At 42.2% G+C, this 19531-nt stretch overlaps 1 protein-coding gene across 3 annotated transcripts in view; it reads right to left on the reverse strand.

The window, feature by feature from the left end:
• Positions 1 to 19094, reverse strand: part of Morc4 (MORC family CW-type zinc finger 4) — a 56817-nt gene extending 37723 nt beyond the window's left edge. For all 3 annotated transcript variants that reach the window (XM_051141274.1, XM_051141275.1, XM_051141276.1), the window contains exons 1-7: positions 18917 to 19094; positions 18713 to 18785; positions 11744 to 11876; positions 5552 to 5769; positions 4472 to 4619; positions 1119 to 1251; positions 484 to 612 (exon numbers count right to left, since the gene is read on the reverse strand). In XM_051141274.1, coding sequence (XP_050997231.1) covers positions 484 to 612; positions 1119 to 1251; positions 4472 to 4619; positions 5552 to 5769; positions 11744 to 11876; positions 18713 to 18785; positions 18917 to 19018 — 936 coding nt within the window. In that variant the 5' untranslated portion in view covers positions 19019 to 19094. The remainder of the gene's footprint in view (positions 1 to 483; positions 613 to 1118; positions 1252 to 4471; positions 4620 to 5551; positions 5770 to 11743; positions 11877 to 18712; positions 18786 to 18916) is intronic.
• Between the last annotated feature and the right edge of the window lie 437 nt (positions 19095 to 19531).

The raw sequence follows: 19531 nt of genomic DNA on the forward strand, positions 1-19531 counted from the left end.
TGGATATCTATGGATGAGAGTTTCAAATCTGGCTGCTCACTGGCATATGCTCACTGAGGACTTAAAAATGAATGTTTCTAATAAAAAATATTTCAAACCCAGGTGTGGCAGAATGTAATTATAATCTTGGCACTCAGGAGAGTGAGGCAGGAGGAGCACCTCAAGTTTGAGGCTAGCCTACACTAAACAGTGAGTTCCAGATTGCATGGACTACTGTGGGAGGCCCTGTCTCAAGACAAATAAATAAGTATATCAATATTAGACTTTTAAAACCTAATGAGGCACAGCCTTCAAACACACATGACTTTCACTTTGTGATAAAACTGGTGCCGACTGGGCACTTTGTAATAAAACTGGCACAGACACTGAAGAAATTCTTCCTTCAAGGGTCTAATACAGTGGACGTCTTAGCACACCATTTTGAATGGGAACAAAACAAAAAATTTAACCCCCACATGAAGGTGTCAGCTGCATGTAGGATACTGTAGAGGTAGGTTTATATATATCATATTCTACACTGGCCAGGCTCTTAGCAATCATCTGGGTGGTCACCTTCTTTTGCCGCAGAAAAATCTTCATCCGAGGTTTCATATATAGAATACTACAAAATGCCTATGGATACATGAAAGGAAAGTTGTTAAGTATATTGCCAATTCTACAGATATCTTCCCCCAAAATATCAGTAGCCAGGTGAGCCAAGGCTTGGCCAAGGTTTGGCTCCATTTCTATACCTGTTAGAATATTTCAACTACCATTCTGAAATGGAAGTAGCTATCTTTTCTTTTTTTATTTATTATGTATACAGTGTTCTGTCTGCATGTACACCTGCAGGCCAGAAGAGGGCATTAGACCTCATTATAGATGGTTGTGAGCCACCATGTGGTTGCTGGGAATTGAACTCAGGACCTTTGGAAGAGCAGGCGGTGCTCTTAACCACTGAGCCATCTCTCCAGCCCCGGAAGTAGCTATCTTAACTCAACTGCTTAAGAGTAGATGGTGAAAGGGGATCTGGGAAGAGAACTATCTCCACACAACTGTGCCTCAATTCTGCTCTATGATGTTTTCACATTACAGGAAACTGGACATCCCACTGGTGAAGACAAATGATTCCTACTCACCCTTAGGGAATACTCTGTCTCCGGCAGCCCAGAGGTAACACCACCAGTCTCTTTTTCTTCAACTTCGAAGTCAGACACCAGGATATCAAATTGATCTGTATCAAAGTCCAGCTCAGACTTCCCATCTTTGTTTCTGAGTGAAAGAGGTAAGTATCAATCTAAGAAGAACTGGCTCCACTAGGGGTGGGGGTGGGGCTTGCATCAGGAACCTAACAGAAACGACATATAAGCCAACACTCAGGTATATGCTCCTTTTTCCTGACTAGCACTCCAAAGGAACTACAGAGCATGTAATTCGAGGACCATGCAATATTTAAATTGTTTCTAGTCTAAATCAATCTACCATGTTTTTTCATAGTTTTGGTGATACCAGGTTCATAAGGAAAGACAAAAGGAATGTGGGAAATCTGTGATCTGATGAGTCAAATGGACATCAGCTATTCTCAAAGCAAGATCTCAACCAGCAACTTTCTGAGTGCTACTAGACAAATTACGACACATCACTTTTCCCAACAGAATAAATGGTTGAATCCAAATCAACTTCTGCTGATATCAGCAACAGAATATGGACAAATTAGATACCAAGATTTCCCAGGATCCATTCCTATGCCCCGCCTCCAAAACAGAGAATTCTCAATATGTATCCCAGACTGACCTAGAACTCAGTATATAGACCAGGCTGGCCTGAAAGTCAGAGAAATCACTTGCCTCTGTCTGGCCTAGCACGAGTTCTTAACTGGATAAAAAGCCACACACACACACACACACACACACACAGAGAGAGAGAGAGAGAGAGAGAGAGAGAGAGAGAGAGAGAGAGAGAGAGAGAGAGAGAGAGAGAGAGAGAGAGAGAGAGAGAGAGCGCCTAGAACAGCTTTTTGGCTACTTAGCTTTGGTCCTTCTAAGACCTTGGGCAAGCTCATCAGCCAATATCAGGGGGGAAACAAAGAATCACATTTGCTCCTGGAAGAAAATCTTTACATTTGTTATTTAAAAGATGGGTCACGGGCTGGAGAGATGGCTCAGAGGTTAAAAGCACTGACTGCTCTTCCTAGAAGTCCTGAGTTCAATTCCCAGCAACCACATTGTGGCTCACAACCATCTATAAGGTGATCTGATGCCCTCTTCTAGTATGCAGATGTACATGCAGGCAGAGTGCTGTATACATAATAATAAATAAATAAAAATTTTTTTAAAAGATGGGTCACACTTCTCTACTCTCCCTCTCTGCCTCTGCCTCTGTCCCCTGCCCCTTTCTCTCTGGGACACTCCTGCCCCTTTCTCCCTTTCTCTCTTTCCTTCTCTCCCCATGCTCATTTAATAAATCTCATGTAATATAAAAAATAAAAATGGGTCACAGAGACAATCTATATCAGAGCAATAGTTTCCCAAATTTGCTCAATGGAACAGTGGTCCCTGGAGATACTCTTAAATAAGAAAAAGACAAAATAAAATTGAGACAGAATTCTTAGTCTGGAGAACCACCTCAAGCTCTAATGCTAACCTTATTCATACTTCAGGCTCAAGTTCAGAGCAGCTAGGTAACAGGACCACTGTAGCATGCTGCCTGTGTAAAGTCCGCACCATGGTAAAAGTGTGTTCTAGATTTTTCAGGATGATTGTCATTCTTACTGTCCTGGTGCACACTAATACAAATCTTTTGAGGAAAGTCCCTATCTTCCCTGCCCATCACCTTATCCATCCAAGAAAAGAAGGGAAACATTTTTAAAATGTTGATATACTAATCCTATATGGCTCTCTTAAATATTAGCACAAGAGGCAGGTGTGGTGGCACACACCAGTAATGCCATCAGTCAGGGAGGCAGAGGCAGGCGGATCTCTGTGTGTTCGAGGCCAGCCTGTCTACAAAGTGAGTCCAGGACAGCCAGGGTTACACAGAGAAATCCTCCTTGAAAAAAAAAAAAAAAAACACACACAAACCAAACCAATGCAAAACAAAAATTAGCACAGGCATGTGACTGAGAAGTCTTTCAACAACATAACATAATAAGCTTCGGGGCAGCTCTTCTCAACATCATTCGACCACACATGCTTTTAAGTATAAGTGAGAAGCCATGCATGAAGGAAGATGTCTGCTTAATGTGTGTAAATCACTGGAACTACCACTGAAAAGTGGTACCTGGTTATACAAATTATGTCACTAAGGTTTTCCCAAGAGGGCATATGAGGCCTCCTTACTTTTCATTTTTAATTGTAATTTATAATCCAGTATTCTCTTCATATACATATTTCACTCAGCTAAGAAATTAGAAAAGTACGTCTGTCGGTGGAGGCACACACCTTATGAGACAGACGCAAGTGGATCTCTATGAGTTCGAAACTAGCCTGGTCTACAGAATGAGTTCCCAGATAGCCAGGGCCACATAGAGAAACCCTGTGTCCAAAAACAAAAACAAAAAAACAGAAAAAAGATGAACATATTCATGGGTTGTTCTATTAAACAGACAAGTAATTCTGTGCCATATTAACTTTTTAGAGTTTCTTTTTTAAGCTCTAATACACTCTTAAACGTATCCTATTTTCCATGCCAAAATTAAAAAATACTTCATAAACCTTTTCTTGATTGTTGTATTGGCTTTAAAGTTGTGATCTTTTCTTTTTTTTAATTTATTCTTGTTACATCTTAATGTTTATCCCATCCCTTGTATCCTCCCATTCTTCCCTCCCTCCCATTTCCCCCTTACTCCCCTCCCCTATGACTGTTCCTGAGGGGGATTACCTCCCCCTGTATATGCTCATAGGGTATCAAGTCTCTTCTTGGTAACCTGCTGTCCTTCCTCTGAGTGCCACCAGGTCTCCCCCTCCAGGGGACATGGTCAAATGTGAGGCACCAGAGTACGTGAGAAAGTCATATAACTCAGTGCCATTATAGTTAAAACCAATCCGCTTCAAAGACTTTTGTCTATTCCAAGCTACTCTAAAGGCATGAATACAGAATTTAGTTGTAAACTATCATGTGTATTTCTCTCTAATCTTTCTTATAATTCATTTAAACTGGCCCATGTATAAAATACCTATCATCTGCCAATCTTAAAGCAATGTCGGTAAGAATGACTGGGATTGTAAAGGATTCTAAGGCTATCACAATAATGCCGCATTGTGTCATCATGATCACTTATGGCTACAGCCTCTCGTTAGGCATCTTTTCACCTTCTATGCCACCATTTTAGCAATGAGAAGCACTATTTCAGCAGAGTCAAGAAAGTTCCAGAGATGTATGCAAAACATAAAAGTCTCTCAGTATTCATCAATGGACTCTAGAAAATGATAATAAAATGTACTTTGTCATACTACATTGCATATTAAAATTTAACACCCCTGTCATACAGTACCTCCGGACATTCCAAATGAGAACACGGGTGCCTTTTTTTCCTGGGATGGCATCGAACTGAGATAGCAGGTCTTTTTCACTGTTGAAAATTGAGTAGTTCAAGATGGCTTCTAGGCTGGGCAAAGAATCTTCAGTAACAATCATTTTTTGTAAAAAAGAAATCAGTCAAAGAAAATGAATATCATATGAAGATGATATCGAGAAGTAAGAGTCATAGTGAAACTCACTGGGTTATAAAAAAGGACATAAAAAAGAACTAGCTGAGAAGAGGAAGAGGATCAGTGGGAGGGGCCAAGAGAGGGTGGGGTAAATATAATCCAAACACATCATATACATGAGAAAGTGATAATGAGACACATTATTAGGCAGTTATATAAATTAATAAATACTAATAAAGAGTGTCTTTGGGGTTGCACGAAGACACAAAATCTACACACAAAGAACGGACATTACTGCTACAGAAAAAAAGTGGAAAATTGAAAAAAGCTGTTTATTCACACATCGGAATCAGTTATACTTGCAGAATATAGCTGCAAAGATTCAAGGTACACAAGGAAGTGCTTCATTTAAAAAAAAAAAAAAGATTAAAGGCCAAAATTTTAAACTATCTGGAAGCAGTAAGTTCAATTTTCCCCTGCTATATTTCTCCCATCAGAAATGGGAGTCCATGCAGGCATATAGAAATGAACCATTCTGTGAGCTGATAAGCTGGTAAATAGGACATTTATAGGAACGTAAACACAAATGCAGTTAGACTTTAGGGGGCAAAGGCCCTGAAAATTCCCCTGGAACAGTGGCTAGCAAAATGATACTTTCATAAATCAAGCTTGTAACAATGAAAATTTTGAACACAGGGGAAAAAAACGTTTCAACTGCTGCTAATGGTGCACTATTTTTTTAAAAAAAATTAATAGAGGGCCATTTCATTTATGTTTGAGACATGTGAATAACCCTTTAAATATAAAAGTGTATTTGAAATATGAAATATCATGTAACAGCTGGATGTCACCTGAAGAAGAGGTTCTGCCAAAGCAGTCAGACCGATATGTGACCAATTTCTCTCCATTGCTAGGAAGGATATTGTTTTGCTGGCTGAATGGGACAATTGGTACAATAACTGCCTGGGCCTGAATACATTCCAGGTAGGACTGTGACAGAAGTCCAACGGCGAGAGTACTCCCATTCTTGGTGAAGACAAGAGCATCCTTTCCTAGCCGCATGGAACCTGACTTGAAACCATTACCAAAGACTCCAATGGGACACTGGCTCTTCTTTATTACTTTATCTGTAAAGCCAAAGCTGAAATGACAGGGAAAGAAAAAAAAAGAAGTGAGAAAGGTCAAAAGCATCCTATCGTACCTCACAGAGAGAATGCTTGGCTTATACGTGCAGAATAGCAACAAGTAGTTTGCTCACTCTTTTTTGGTACTTTCAGGCAAAAACATAGGAAATTACGATTGGGCATGAGAGCAATTTTCCAGTGCGACTTGTTTCTACTTAAATACTAAATAGTTCTAGATGCCAGAGTCCCACTTTGTAAATGCAGCGCTCCTTCTGGCTAACAGAACAGTAGGAGCCAGGGTAGGCCTTGTGCAGCTGCTTTTCCTGTTTAGATAAATCAGCCCTGACTGTTATGAGTTGGGGTTATATGAAAGTAGCAGTTACCTAGAGAGGGTCATAAAAACACAGTACTTGGACTAAGCACCTTCTCCTCTGGTCCCATCACCCTCTAAACATCTAAAAGAGATCAGTTATCTTGATAATTCCAACACCCTATCCAAAGGATAGCCCTTCTAGTTCTAGGCCTCTGTTCCAACTGCTAGGACAGTTCACTGGAATATGGCCAAGGGATAAAAATAGGTAGTTCTGCCTGTGAATGTCTGCAAACAGCTGCAGTATAAAGTCTCTCTTGTTCTATTAAAGGCCTCTCACTGAGTCACCTCAGGAAACTCGGCAGCCCCTTGTCATCAGCTTACTCTGCGCATCAGAATCCTTCTCTTCCTTATGTCTTCCATTTAGATTCTCAGATACACACCCAAACAACAGAATCTAAGATTTAGACATGTGATGTCTACAAAAATGATCTTCCTCTTGTATCTCCTGCCACCATAGTAACTACTTTTGAAGATCGGATGTTGAGCCCCTATGAGTTAAGCATTATGCTAAGCACTGGAGACACAAATGTTAAAAAAAAAACTGGTGTGATTCTTGCCCTCATAACTGATAGTAGACGAAATTCATTACAGACTAACCGCTTCTCCAATATCCGTGAGAGACAGACTGTCTCCATATAGCACAACTGAGCAGGTTGGCTCTGTCCTTACTCCTTCCGGTGGGGAAAGTGGTTCAACTACCTGTTTCCCATGTCCAGAAAACTGTGGTTTTGTGTTTACTACCCAATAAAGGGGACCAGCTTTCAAACGGCCTGCTATATAATGTTATGTTATAATGCACTGATGTTCTCTATCTAGGTCTCTATGCACCTTACAAATAAATCTAATAGGAGATGAAAACAAATTTCAAGAAAAGTGTGGGCCTCTGAAAAGAGAAGAACACTAAGTTAGTGTTATGTTTGGGCCTTAATGATTCCAGGAAGGAAAGCACATAAATTGGTATGGTTCTGATAGTCTCATTCCTCTTGTAGAAGAGCTGGCTGGAAAAGACAAGGTCATTAGGAAGGTAAAGTTACAGTCTATGTAAAATACATTAGTGATAAAGTAATGTTCGATCTTTAATTTAAAATGACTCCAGGATCCATTCTGAGAACTGTTCCTTCTCTGTACTACAAAGAAGAGTTAGATACCTCTAAAATTCAGGGCTCTTCATAAACAGGCCTGTTACCTGCCACATGAAATGAATTTGTATGGCCATTTGGATTTGTTTTTTTCCTAATACCACAAAAAAGCTTCTAATCAGGTAGTCAAGGCAAAGTGGCACAACAGCAGCCTGCTGAGCTCTTATTTTCTAGTCTCTTCTACCATTTGTCAACTATTTTCCCCTTCATATGTAGAAATTCTCCTTGAATTAGTAACTTTAAGGAGATCAGATATTAATAAAAGTTGAAAAGGTAAGTAATAGGGCAGGGTCAAAACCAGGATGGAAAAGGATAAAAGCAAGGAGACGAGACAGGGCAGCTCTATGCTTTTTCCTTTTATCACTACGTCTTTTATTTTCACCAAAGGTCTCATGTTAAGTATTCTATTTAGCCAAGCATGGTGGCGCACACCTGTAATCTCAGCACTCAGGGAGGCAGAGGCAGGTGGATCTTTGTGAGTTTGAGGCCAGCCTGGTCTACAAAGTGAGTCCACGACAGCCAGGACTACACAGGGAAACCCTGTCTAGGAAAAAAAAAGTATTCTATTTAACTGTGAATACCAAAAGCGTTTACCATATTTAATGACAGAAATATGTAACTCAAATAATTTCAAAAGAGCAATCTTGGCTTAAGTGGCTCATCTTCACCAAGTCATTCTCATCCTATCCTCTTTTGTAACAAATAATATTATTTATATCCTAGGGACTTGGAGTCCGGCACTTCTCATGGAATATAAGAACATAGCAACTTCCTCTTGAATACCCTTAAGATGTCAGGAATCTACAATCCAGAGAGATAAAGTTAAATTGGGATGCTGACCTATGAAATAAACCTTAGCAAAAATCCAGGGAAATACAGGAGCAGGCATTTGCACGTTCCTTTCCTAGACACAGTGGTGATGTAACATGAACTCTAAGTGACTGAAAGACTGACAAGCCTACGGTTACTCTCCAGCTGCTGTTTTGGAACAGACCCACTACCGTATGTCATCCTAAACAGAGGCAGCAAAGGCCTTCAATCTGCACCCCTATACTTTTAATCCTTGATCTTTCAAAGAGGCTTCTCACCTTGTGGGAAGGGCCACCCTATGGGCCATATACACATCCAGATTCACATACTATCCAAGAAGCCAAAAAAGGGACAGTAGCCCTTAAAGAAACTGAAGGAAGGGTTTCCTTTGATTTAGTTTTGTTTTTCCCCTTCAGCGCTGGGGGGTTAAACCCAGGGCCTTGCACATGGCAGGCAAGTATGCCATTACGCAGAGGAACTACCTATTCAGCCAAGACCTTCCTTTTGTTGTTTAATTTTCATGGGATTCTGTGTTTATGAAAGAAAATGCCCCTTCAGTTATACGCCCTAGTTTATCAGCCTGAAAACAGGAAGGGTAGCATAATGAGTCACGAAAACAGGCACAGGATACCAATAAATGCTAGAGGTCAAACAGAGCCGCTATAGGCTTGATAGTTTGTATACTTTACACAATGGCTTCTGTCATTTTTTCCAAATACAAAAATAAGTATGCCAAAAAATAAACAGAAAAATGATTTACACAATAACTATCTTCAAAACTACCTCTGAAGTTTAGAGTGGTTTTTTTTTTTTCTTCAAAAATTGTGATGGGCTACGGCTATATAGACCAGTTAGAACAGTACTGGCTGGTTGTGTGCAAGGCAGGACTAGAAAAATAATTGTGGGAAGTAGAGTCCTGAAATGGATGTTAGGATTGGACTAAATTATCTCCTTTAATAAATCTCCTATAATAAATAAATTATATCTTTTAGCTGATATACAATCACAAGTAAAATCCAGTATATACACTAACTTAGGTACTGATTAACACAGTTTTCTAAGTTTTAAATATAAAGACCAAGTGTTCTGGGGAAAGTGGTAAGAAATATGATTGGTGTTTCTGCCTACTTTGGCTTCTTTTGAGAGGGAACACATTTTGAATGGATGACACTGATCCTTCATATTTTGCCTAAATCTCATTTTGTGAGCCATCAAGTTGTCATAGTAGACAAAGCACTTTCACCAAGTCTGGTGGCCTGAGTTCAATCCCCAGTACACACATGATGGAGGGAAAAGAACAAAAATTATGTTTGCCTAGCTTACCATTAGATTTGAAATATGGTTTTGCTATTCATTCATTCATTCATAACTTGCTGAATGAATGAATTTGGAACGGAAGTTGTTGTGATTATTCTTAAAATTAAAAAAAAGATTTTATTTTTATTTTATGTAAATAGGTGTTTTGCCTGTGTGCATGTCTGTGCATTAAATGCATGCAGGGCCCACAGAGGTCAGAAGAAAGTGTCAGGTCCCCTGAAACTGTAGTGACAGACAGTTGTGAGCTACCATGTGGATGCTGGAAATTGAATCCAAGTCCTCTAAAGGAGCAACCAGTGCTCTTAAACACTGGACCATCTCTCGAGCCCCTGCAATTATTTTAAAATCCACCCTCTTCTTCCCTTCTATCTTATAACTATATCGATTTTCATATAGATGGTTGCACAGAAAAAAAGGAAGGTGTTTGAATTTGCTGGGCCTCCCCTGTGTTGCCCATATAACTGGGATAAGGTGTTGTGGGAGAAAGTCAGGAAGGTGATCACTAGGACCTATGGAGATGCTTCGGTGAGTAAACTGGTGTGTAAGCAAGAGGACCTGAGTTCAGGTCTCCAGGACCCACATAAAAACCTGCACTTGACAGAGCATGCCCATAATCACATCACTGGGGATGTGGGAACAGAAGGACATCTGGGGATGCCCGGCAAGCTAGTCTACCTGAAGGTAAATTTCAGGTTCAAGGAGAGGTACTGTCAGGGGAAAAATGTGTGGAGAGTAATTGAGGAAGACATCTGACATCAACCATTGGCTTCCACACATGGACATGCACGTGCACACAGATACACAAACATGTACATACACATAAACACACAAAAACAGGTTGCCAGGTGACCAGCAATTTTAGGGGAAATAGACAAAAAACCCATATATATAGCTCTAGCCTATCTAAACTGTCTTCCTTGTAGTATGCACTATTAATTTTAGGGAATAAAATTGATGCTGTGGATTTGAGAATCAAACAATCTCGCTACAATCATCCCATACTGGATATATTGTCTCTGATTTCTAGAGGCTTCCCTCAAGGTTTTTCTTTATTCTGCTGGTTTTGGTAGAACCTCATAGCCCGGAGAAGCCTAGCATTATCAGTCTTCCTAGCTTTTTGGCCCAAGTGCTGGGAGTACAAGCATCTACTACCATACCTGGCTGTTCTTCCAAAGGACCTGGGTTCAACTCCCATGCCCGAATGAAAGCTCATAGCTTTTTAAGTCCAGCTCCAGGGGATCTGACATATATACATGTAGGCAAAACACCCATTCCCATAAAGTATTTTCTTAAAAGAGAGACTAAGGTAAAAGATACACAGACTGCTGAATAGAAAAACAGAACCATTTACTCTGACCACATTTTATTTTTGTTTCTTTGAAAGATCAAAGGAAGTTCCCTATAAAGAGCCACTAATGCATAAACCGTTCGACTGAAACTACAACACAATGAGCATGTTTTCCATTTTTAGGGTCCTGAGCCCTTTCCCTCCTCCTCGGCACTGCTCCATTGTTACCCAGGTTTTACACGTTCTAGCTCAGGAAGCACATGGAGAGTTAACAACCACATCTGCTGAAAAGGAAAGATAAAGAAGGAAAGAGTCGAAGAAACACCCAGCTTGCACCAAGCGATACGGGAAGACAATAAAGCTCAAAAATTCCCAACCACAAATGCTTAAAAATAAGTCAGTGAACTCGGTATGGCAAGATGAGTTGAGCTTCAGCTTCGACAGCTACAAAATACCGTTCTTAGCTCTCCAGTCCCACTGAAGAGCCTTCTAAGATGATGTCTGCGGATGTCGTCTATTATCTTTCAAGGGGTTTCACAGTTCTAACTCCTGAGTCATCTCAACTCTCACACACACGCCTTAAGAATGAGTTGAGGTGGGTTATAAACTGAGGACCTCAGATAAATGAAGAAATTCGGATTTTTACTTAGACCCTTTTCTTTAACCGTCATTCCTTACTCCCTATCCTTTCGTACCTTGTTGAAGTTGACTCACCCTTTTCATCTCAATTTGAACAGCATTCGAACTAGGAGACTTTTACAGACCTCTCAAGTCAGCTTGGGTTCCTCTGTGGATTTACCCCCTGTGTGTCATGCTTTCCTATTAATATGATTAGAGTATTTTATTATGCTTACTTGCTTTAATCACCTTAATTGCCAACTAGATTCTACATTCCATGAAGGCAGAAATATTATCTACCTCACAATCGATATCTTGACATTAATATATGCTTAGTAAATGTTCATAGGGTGACTAGAGGTAAGTTAAACTATTATAGAAAATTGTCAACCCTTAAATAAAGTTTGTGAAGTCAAAATAAAACAATAGAATAATGACATCTTTACCTGAGCATTCGGTGAAGTTTGTGATGTGTCATGCCACATCCATCATCAGTAAAGGTCAAACAAGGTTTATTCTTGACTTCCTCCACATCGATAAAGACCGTCCTGGCAGATACATCTGGATCTACAGCATTATCTGCAAAAGGTAGAAATCTGTGATATTAGACTCCCCCTCTCAATATTCTATCAAAATCTCCAGTTCAGTACCAAGATATGTAAATTTGTCATTAACTCCTTCCCATGGATGCCCCAGAAGATAAGCAAGGTGTCATTAATAGTGGTGTGCTTACTGGGTTATTCAGAAGAGCAGACACAATGGCAGATGGAGCCACGAAGGTGATTTCCAGTTTTCACACAATGGATGGTCCTGCAATCTGACTTTTTTCCCCAACAAAAGTCGGTGTCTACAGAAAAATGTGCTGTTTGCAAAGCGTTCTGCTTTGCTTTGGCTTTACCACTTCTTGCCTCTCAAGACACTTTACAGTTCCTGAACACATATAGCAAAAGGTGGCCAGAGAGAAAAAGCTGAACCAGTAGTTTGGGTACAAATTCATATGTCTTACGCAAATAACATTTTCTTTGTAAAAAAAACAAAACAAAACAAAACACTTTCTGCCCTTTCATATCATCTCCTCTGTTAAAATCATAGATATTGGTATGGTGGCACATGCCTTTAATCCTAGCACTCAGGGAGGCAGAGGCAGGTAGATTTCTGTGAGTTGAAGGACAGCCTGGTCTGTATATAGTTCCAAGGACAACCAGAGATATATAGTGAAAGCTTGTCTCAAAAAAAAAAAAAAAAAAAAAGGTGTTTTTTTTTTTTTTTTTTTTTTTGCAATCCCTGTTTATAGTTATAGGACCTCAAGGAGTCAGAGGTTAAAATTAAAACATTTAATTGCCTGCTTAAATCCCAGCGATGGCAGTGAGTCTATTAAGAGAGAAAGAAATTCTGTTGCTTTCTTTCTTCTGTATTAAATGTGATGCTGTCTAGCCCTTGAAAGAGAAAACTGAATTAAAGTAGAAAACTGCATAGACACTTCTATGGTTCCTCCTGAAGAACATCTTCACAAACAGCTGATTGTTTTAAGACTCCAGAGACATCAAACTTGACCATATTAAATGTGTCATGTCCTCCATGCCAGTGAGTGCCACTATCTGAAAGGCCATATCGATTGCCTTAGGCACCGGTTTACACAGTCATTAATATATGTGGGTTACTAGTTTCATTAGGGCTCACTAGCCCTGTTAGAAGTGCATTCTATGCAATGTTGTGTATTATTGTTTGAATATGGTTTGTCCCTTAAAGATGTATGTGCTAGAAGCTCCATCTCTGGTGTGTGATGAGATGGCAGAGCCTTTAAGAAAGTAAGGTCCAGTAAAAGGAAGTTAGGTCACTGAGTATGCTAACTCAGAAGGGACTAACACTGCCAGATCTGAAAGGACTAGATGGGTTTCCACTAAAATGAGTTGTTTTAATCCAAGGCCACCCTGTGTGCTTGGCTCCTTCTTTATGTGTGGAGCTCTGTTTTGAGTTCTCTGGCACATTGTGATGCCTTGTGATGCAGCTAGGGGGCCCTTTCAGGGATGCTGGCATGATGCCATTTAGACCTTCCATGCACCAGAATCATGCTCCAAATGGACTTATATACATCCTTGGGCATTATGTTACAGTGACACAAAATGGACTTACACAGCTAGGTACCTAAATCATTTCTATTTCTACTAGCTTTTTTTTAAAGCAATACAGAGACCTTCCTTCCTATATATCCTGTTGGAGACATTCTATATGGATTTACTGATACCAGATAGCTGGTCTGAGATAGCCACTTGGGGTCCTGATGACATAGTTGCATCAGTACCGTTGACCAAATCATGCCATCCCCCGCTCCATCAGCAACATCTCTTACAATCAAAATACACATTTTTTAACAATACAATTATCAGTATCTGCTACAACCACTTGGATGTGTGGAATGTCTGCCAAATAAAATGAGACACAGATTAATTTCAAGTGCTACAACAGTGTTGCCAAAGTCATTGATAAAACTGTCACTGGCAGTAATCTGAAAACAAATCTGGACAGCTCTATAAAGGGGTTCCGAGGTCTACCACTGTGGACCTATAAGGTCCAAGCAGGGCCTAAGCCCCATATAAATGTGGCAACGGTGCTGGGGCTACATTTCAGCAGAAGCTACATGCTGGTAAGTAATGGTGGCATTAACAGAAATGTAGTTCTTTACTTTGTAAGAGGCAGGTTTTTTCCCCTTAACCATCAGAAGGACCTAGCATTTTATATCTGTCAGCATTCAGGAAATTTTACTTGGCATGCAGGCTCTTATCAGTCACTCTCGCTGGTAGACAGCCAAAGCCATTGAGACCAATACAACTTGTCAACCAGCTGGATATCATTTATACACGGAAAATGATGACTGTCGGGGACTTTTTTCTAATACTTTGTGGACATTCACAATTCAAATATATAACACACATTGACTCCAATTGCACACTTATACACTGGGACACGAAATGAATCTTTTTATGGGTTTCTAACAAAAATCACTTTCTCTCTCTCTCTCTCTCTCTCTCTCTCTCTCTCTCTCTCTCTCTCTCTCTCTCTCTCTCTCTCTCATGAGAGTTTTGGCCAAACTTTACTAGGTTGTTTTTGTTTGCTTGCTTTATAGGAGTGGACCAAAGACTCTAAACAGAGGCAGGTCATGAGTTACATGGTAGCTGTCTGGAGCAGTCAGCCATGAGCTGAGGGTTCGTGAAGTACAGGGAAGTATGGGGCCCAGGAGAGATCAGAGTCTGATGGAACATGAGGGAAATTGAGATCAGCGGGCATCGCCTGGCAAGCAGAGCTCCACACTTACTTTCTGGTTCTGTGTGGCCGGTCTTGAGGCCTCAACCAATGAAATTATAAGAACTTGATCAGCCTCAATAGATGAGCTTATAAGACACTAACAAGGCAAGCAGTTTCAATCCCACCTCTTACTGTTCAGCCCTGTAAACACTGGTCAACATGTGGCATAGCCTATCATATCCCAGGAACTCTACCTTCTACCCCAGCCCAGCCCATATAGACTATGAACAGAGATAATGAGAGAATCCCTGCTCTTCTTTACCTGGTACGTGGGTGGGAGCTGCCCTATCTTCATCTGTCTAGTATGGCTTCACAATTTCATATACTTTCTTGTCCCAGTCCGGGACATCGCTTAGTGAGAGGGCTCTGTCTCCACCTTGCCTTTGGCTACCAAGTTACTTTAGCAAGAACACAAAAATCCTTACATCCCAAACTGTTCCACACTCACGTGGGTCGACATGGTTCCCTGTCCTCTAAAAAAAAGTTCTGAAAAAAAAAAAAAGTTCTGAAACTGCAGACTCACACCTCATCAGAACCTGGCAGGGGGGATGGGAGAATGTTTACCAAGTGGTTCAGTGACAAGAGATAAGGAATTTGAGACTGCTTTGAAAGACTATTTCACAAGCCTCCTATCCATTCCTATCCCAGGACGTGGTTATTTGCAAGGTTGCCTGGGACAGGCTATTGCACTACGAGGCAACTTGCAAGTACGTAGATGTATAAAAAGTAAGGACATCATCTTTGGTCACAAGGCTACTCTTACACATACACATACACGCACGCATGTGCAGGCACACACACACATACATGCACACGCACATGCACACACAGTTTCTACATTCAAATGGCAAGTATGAGTCTCAAAAGCCACTTTAGGGACTGGAGTTGCAGCTCAGTGGAATATTTTCCCGGTATGTGTGAAACCGTGAGTTTAATTCCTAGTTAAAAAGTTGTTTTTATAGGGCTGAAGAGATACCTCAGTGGTTGAAATCAATTGCTGCTTTTGCAGAGGCTCTGGGCTTGGTTCCCAAGACCCACATGGCAGCTCACAATTGTCTATAACTCCAATTCTAGGCGATGTGACACCTGCTTCTAGCCTCTGTGGGCACTGCATTCATTGCATGTGGTACACTTAAATACATGGTAAAACACTCACACACATAAAAAAGGCAAATCTTTGTTTAAAAGCCTTTTTTTTAAACGCATCTCTCTTTCTGCTCTGTAACACCCCCCTTCCTACCCCCCCCCCCCCCGTGTTCTGCTACAGCTGGCTTTTTCTATTCTCGTAGTCATTTTCTTACTCTCACAGTCATTTCCCTCTCATCTGTATTATCTCAATTGCTTCATAAGCAGTCATTAAAATCCACGTCTCTAACCACAGGCCTGTAAGATGAACCATCCTGAGGCACAGATCTAATCACAGTTTCTTCTTGTCAGGCTAGCAGGTCAAATGCTGGGCCTCCCAGTCACATCCTGGTTCCAGCTCACCTTTCTAACCTCATTTCCTACTTGGAATTTGAAATAAAATGACCTGTTTGCAGCCAGAACCTGCCACTTACGGAGCATGTGGCCTTCAGGGGGGCGGGGGCAGAAGTACGCTTATTTTCTAAACCTCTGTTTACTCATCTTGAAAAGAAAAAAAAGGAAAGAAAGAAAAATGCTACTCATCTCCAAGGATAAAGCTGCAAAGCTATTTTTTTCATAGCTTTTTTTTTTTTTTTTTTTTTTTTTTTTTTTTTTTTTTTTGGTTTTTCGAGACAGGGTTTCTCTGTGTAGCCTTGGCCATCATGGACTCGCTTTGTAGACCAGGCTGGCCTCGAACTCACAGCGATCCGCCTGCCTCTGCCTCCCGAGTGCTGGGATTAAAGGCGTGCGCCACCACGCCCGGCTTTTTCATAGCTTTTTTTAAAGCTCGTTAAAGGCGTCTAAGTTTCCCATTTGTGAGCACCGTGCTTCAATTAAATTGAAGGACCCAGAAGATAGTCTTCATGGTTTCTCTCACCCATTTGTTCCTCCTGAGTGGAATGTCCCTCCCTCGCCATATCCACATGGCCCAACCCTGCAAATCTCTTCTCAAATGCCCCCTCCTCCACAAAGCCTTTCTGACTGCTGCTTCTGTTCCTGCTAAGATTAAGACACTCCTCTTTCATCTGTACTCCTACAGCCCTGATGTACAACTCTCTTAATATATCATTTCCTACTTGGTTGTTACAGAAACCGTGAACCTTTTTTTTTTACGTGGTTTGTCACATAAAGCGGACGTGGATTATATGCATTTTCTATCTATCATGGCGACCTTGTGCATCATGGATGTTTGATGAATGTTTATCAAATGAACGAGTCCCTACAAAGTAATGAGGAAGGAGGAAAAAGAGTTGAAGCAAAAGCCAAAATGAAAGTTTTGGATTCCCAGTCAACACTGCGATGTTCCTTTGCCTTATCAATATTTGTGACTTGGCTTAAACAATTTGTCTTTGTATACGCACAATTCCCATTCATGAGTCATCTTAAGCCAGGTCTATGGTTTTTAATACTTTCAAAATTCATATAGTGAGCTGAGTTTAATGGTGTATGCCTGTAATCTTAGCATTCACTGGGAGGCAGACACAGGTAGATCACTGTGTGCTGACAGCTAGTCTGATTTACACAGCAAAGTTCAGGCCAGCTGGGCTACACAGTGAGACCCTATCTAAAAAAGAAAAGAAAATCATATAAAGCCATTGATGTAGCTCAGTGGCAGAGCACTTGCTTAGTGTTCATGAGGCTCTCTCTGGGTTCAAAATAACACCACCAAAAATAAAGAAGGGAAAAGACAAATCATATATTTCAAAATAACAAACTGAAAATTTACTAACTCACCTTTAAAGTGCAAATCACACAACACAGATACAGGAGAAAGCAACTGTAAAAGAATAGCAGACTTTTTCACAATGCTTTGCTGTCTTCTATCTACTATACTGTTAAATTCCCTCTTTTGGCTTTTTAAAATAAGCTACAGGCACATAGATCTCATTCCACTCTTTGAAGGTGCAGAGTGAAACCCCTGGAAATTCAAACTGTATCATCAATGCCGATTTCTTCTTGAACTCTCTAGACTGAAATCAGCAACCTACTCTAAGGCCTGTTGGGTTATAGCCAAACTAATCATCAGAATTCTCCAGCACCTTCCAAATAAATAAGTCTTCTGACTCTTCCAGTAGCTCACCGACATTTTTTACAAAAACAAGTCTCCTGGCATGGCCACAGCAATGAATGGCTTACACACCCACTGGGCTTCATTCACGTAGCTCTGAAACCATTTTCAAGATTTTGTTCTGTGCTAACTAGCCCCATAAATCTCTCTCCCTTCTTTGAGTTTTTGAGATATTTATAATGTGCTTGTTCTGTATGCTGCTGCATTTGGTGCAGAACTGTTTTTCGTCTTTGCTTTCCGAACAACACATTACTGCAGAAGCTGTAGGAATCTGCTCCAAGGAATCAATTGAAAACGTTTTTTTTAAGTGAGCACCCGTGCACCCAGAGGTTAAGTCCCGAAGTCCTCCTTATTCATTCCAGCGGTGCGAGGGCGCTCGTAGACTAGGAACCCAGCCCTCTGCAGTCTCAGGGAGCCAAATGCACTCGTGTCATCATCTCTTAAGAGATGTCCCATCATTCCTAGACTTTGTCTCTAAAGTTAAATAAAGTCCTTTCCAGATCTTTCCAACTACTCTACATGGTCCTATACACTGTTTCTATGCCAGCCTGGGGCCCTCTGTAGGCCGCCTGCCGCCGTCTAACCCAGCCGCCTCGGGCCCGGTATTTTTATGCATTGCTTTTTGATTATTAACTAAGAATCCTAAAGTGACTGGAACATCACGAACCAGACAGAACAAGGGTGGCACGGGAACCTTACTCAAACTCTTAGTGTACAGCTCGCTTCCTTGGCTTTCCCGGTGGGATCTAGTCGCCACCCCCCCGCCCCCAGAGAACACCATGGCCGAGGCCCCCCAGCCCGCCTCGGGCGGACCCGCCCCACGCGCCTCGTGCATTCCTCTCGCGTCCACCGCACCACGCTGGCACCGCTGTCCCAGGCTTGCGACCCGCCGCCCAGCCCGCCCTCGTCAGTCACTCACCTAGTAACTCTGCGATGGCACTGAAGGGTCGCGTGTGGCTACTGGAGTTGCTCTGGAGGTAGCGGGGGCTCATCTGGGGGCAAGAGAAGGTCCCATCCCGCGTGAGGCCTCGGCTCGCCCGGCCCTCCCCGCGCATCCCCCGCAGCCCGGAGACCCTTGCGCGCTCGCGCGAGTCCGTCCCCTCGGGGGGGCCCCCAGACCTACCGTGCTCAGGCGGATCCCGAAGGCCTGCGGGACGCTACCCGCCCGGGCCAATCCGCAGCCAGGCGTTCCAGGGCCCACGGGGGCCCCCCGGTACAGGAGCATTTTTTTGGCCGCCAGGATACCCGTTTGCCGCTGCCGGACCCCTTGGCCGGCTGTCCCCGCAGTAGACCGAGCTGTCCCCCCCCCCCCTGACTCGCAGCTGGCGGTGGCCGTTCTGGACTGGCTCACCCTCGTTCCCACTCGCAGCTGGCGGAGGCGGGGCGCACTGCAGCCACCTGTCCCCAGCGGGAGGGGTGAAGCCTGAGGAACTCAGTGTCTGCCCCGCCTTGTCAGCACCTCTCCTGACCCACCGACTGCCAGGGCTGCCCTAGGGCCCTACAGAAATATGGCGATCTCCTGACAGACGCTCCTCCATCCCCGCCCCTAATTAATTCTTGGCGTTTGCCATAGGCCAGGCGGCCGAGCGGGAAAGGCGCGAGGGGAGGGGGGGGATGGCGGTGCGTGGGGAGGGGCGGGAATGTGGCAAGAGGAGGGAGAGCGTGCATGGGATTTCTGGAGTCCCACTTAGGCTGCATGACTAACAGGCAGGATAAGACAAGTCTTTCAAGTAAGAAG

The sequence above is a fragment of the Acomys russatus genome, chromosome X (assembly GCF_903995435.1).
Source record: "Acomys russatus chromosome X, mAcoRus1.1, whole genome shotgun sequence".
In the NCBI taxonomy this organism is placed as follows: domain Eukaryota; kingdom Metazoa; phylum Chordata; class Mammalia; order Rodentia; family Muridae; genus Acomys; species Acomys russatus.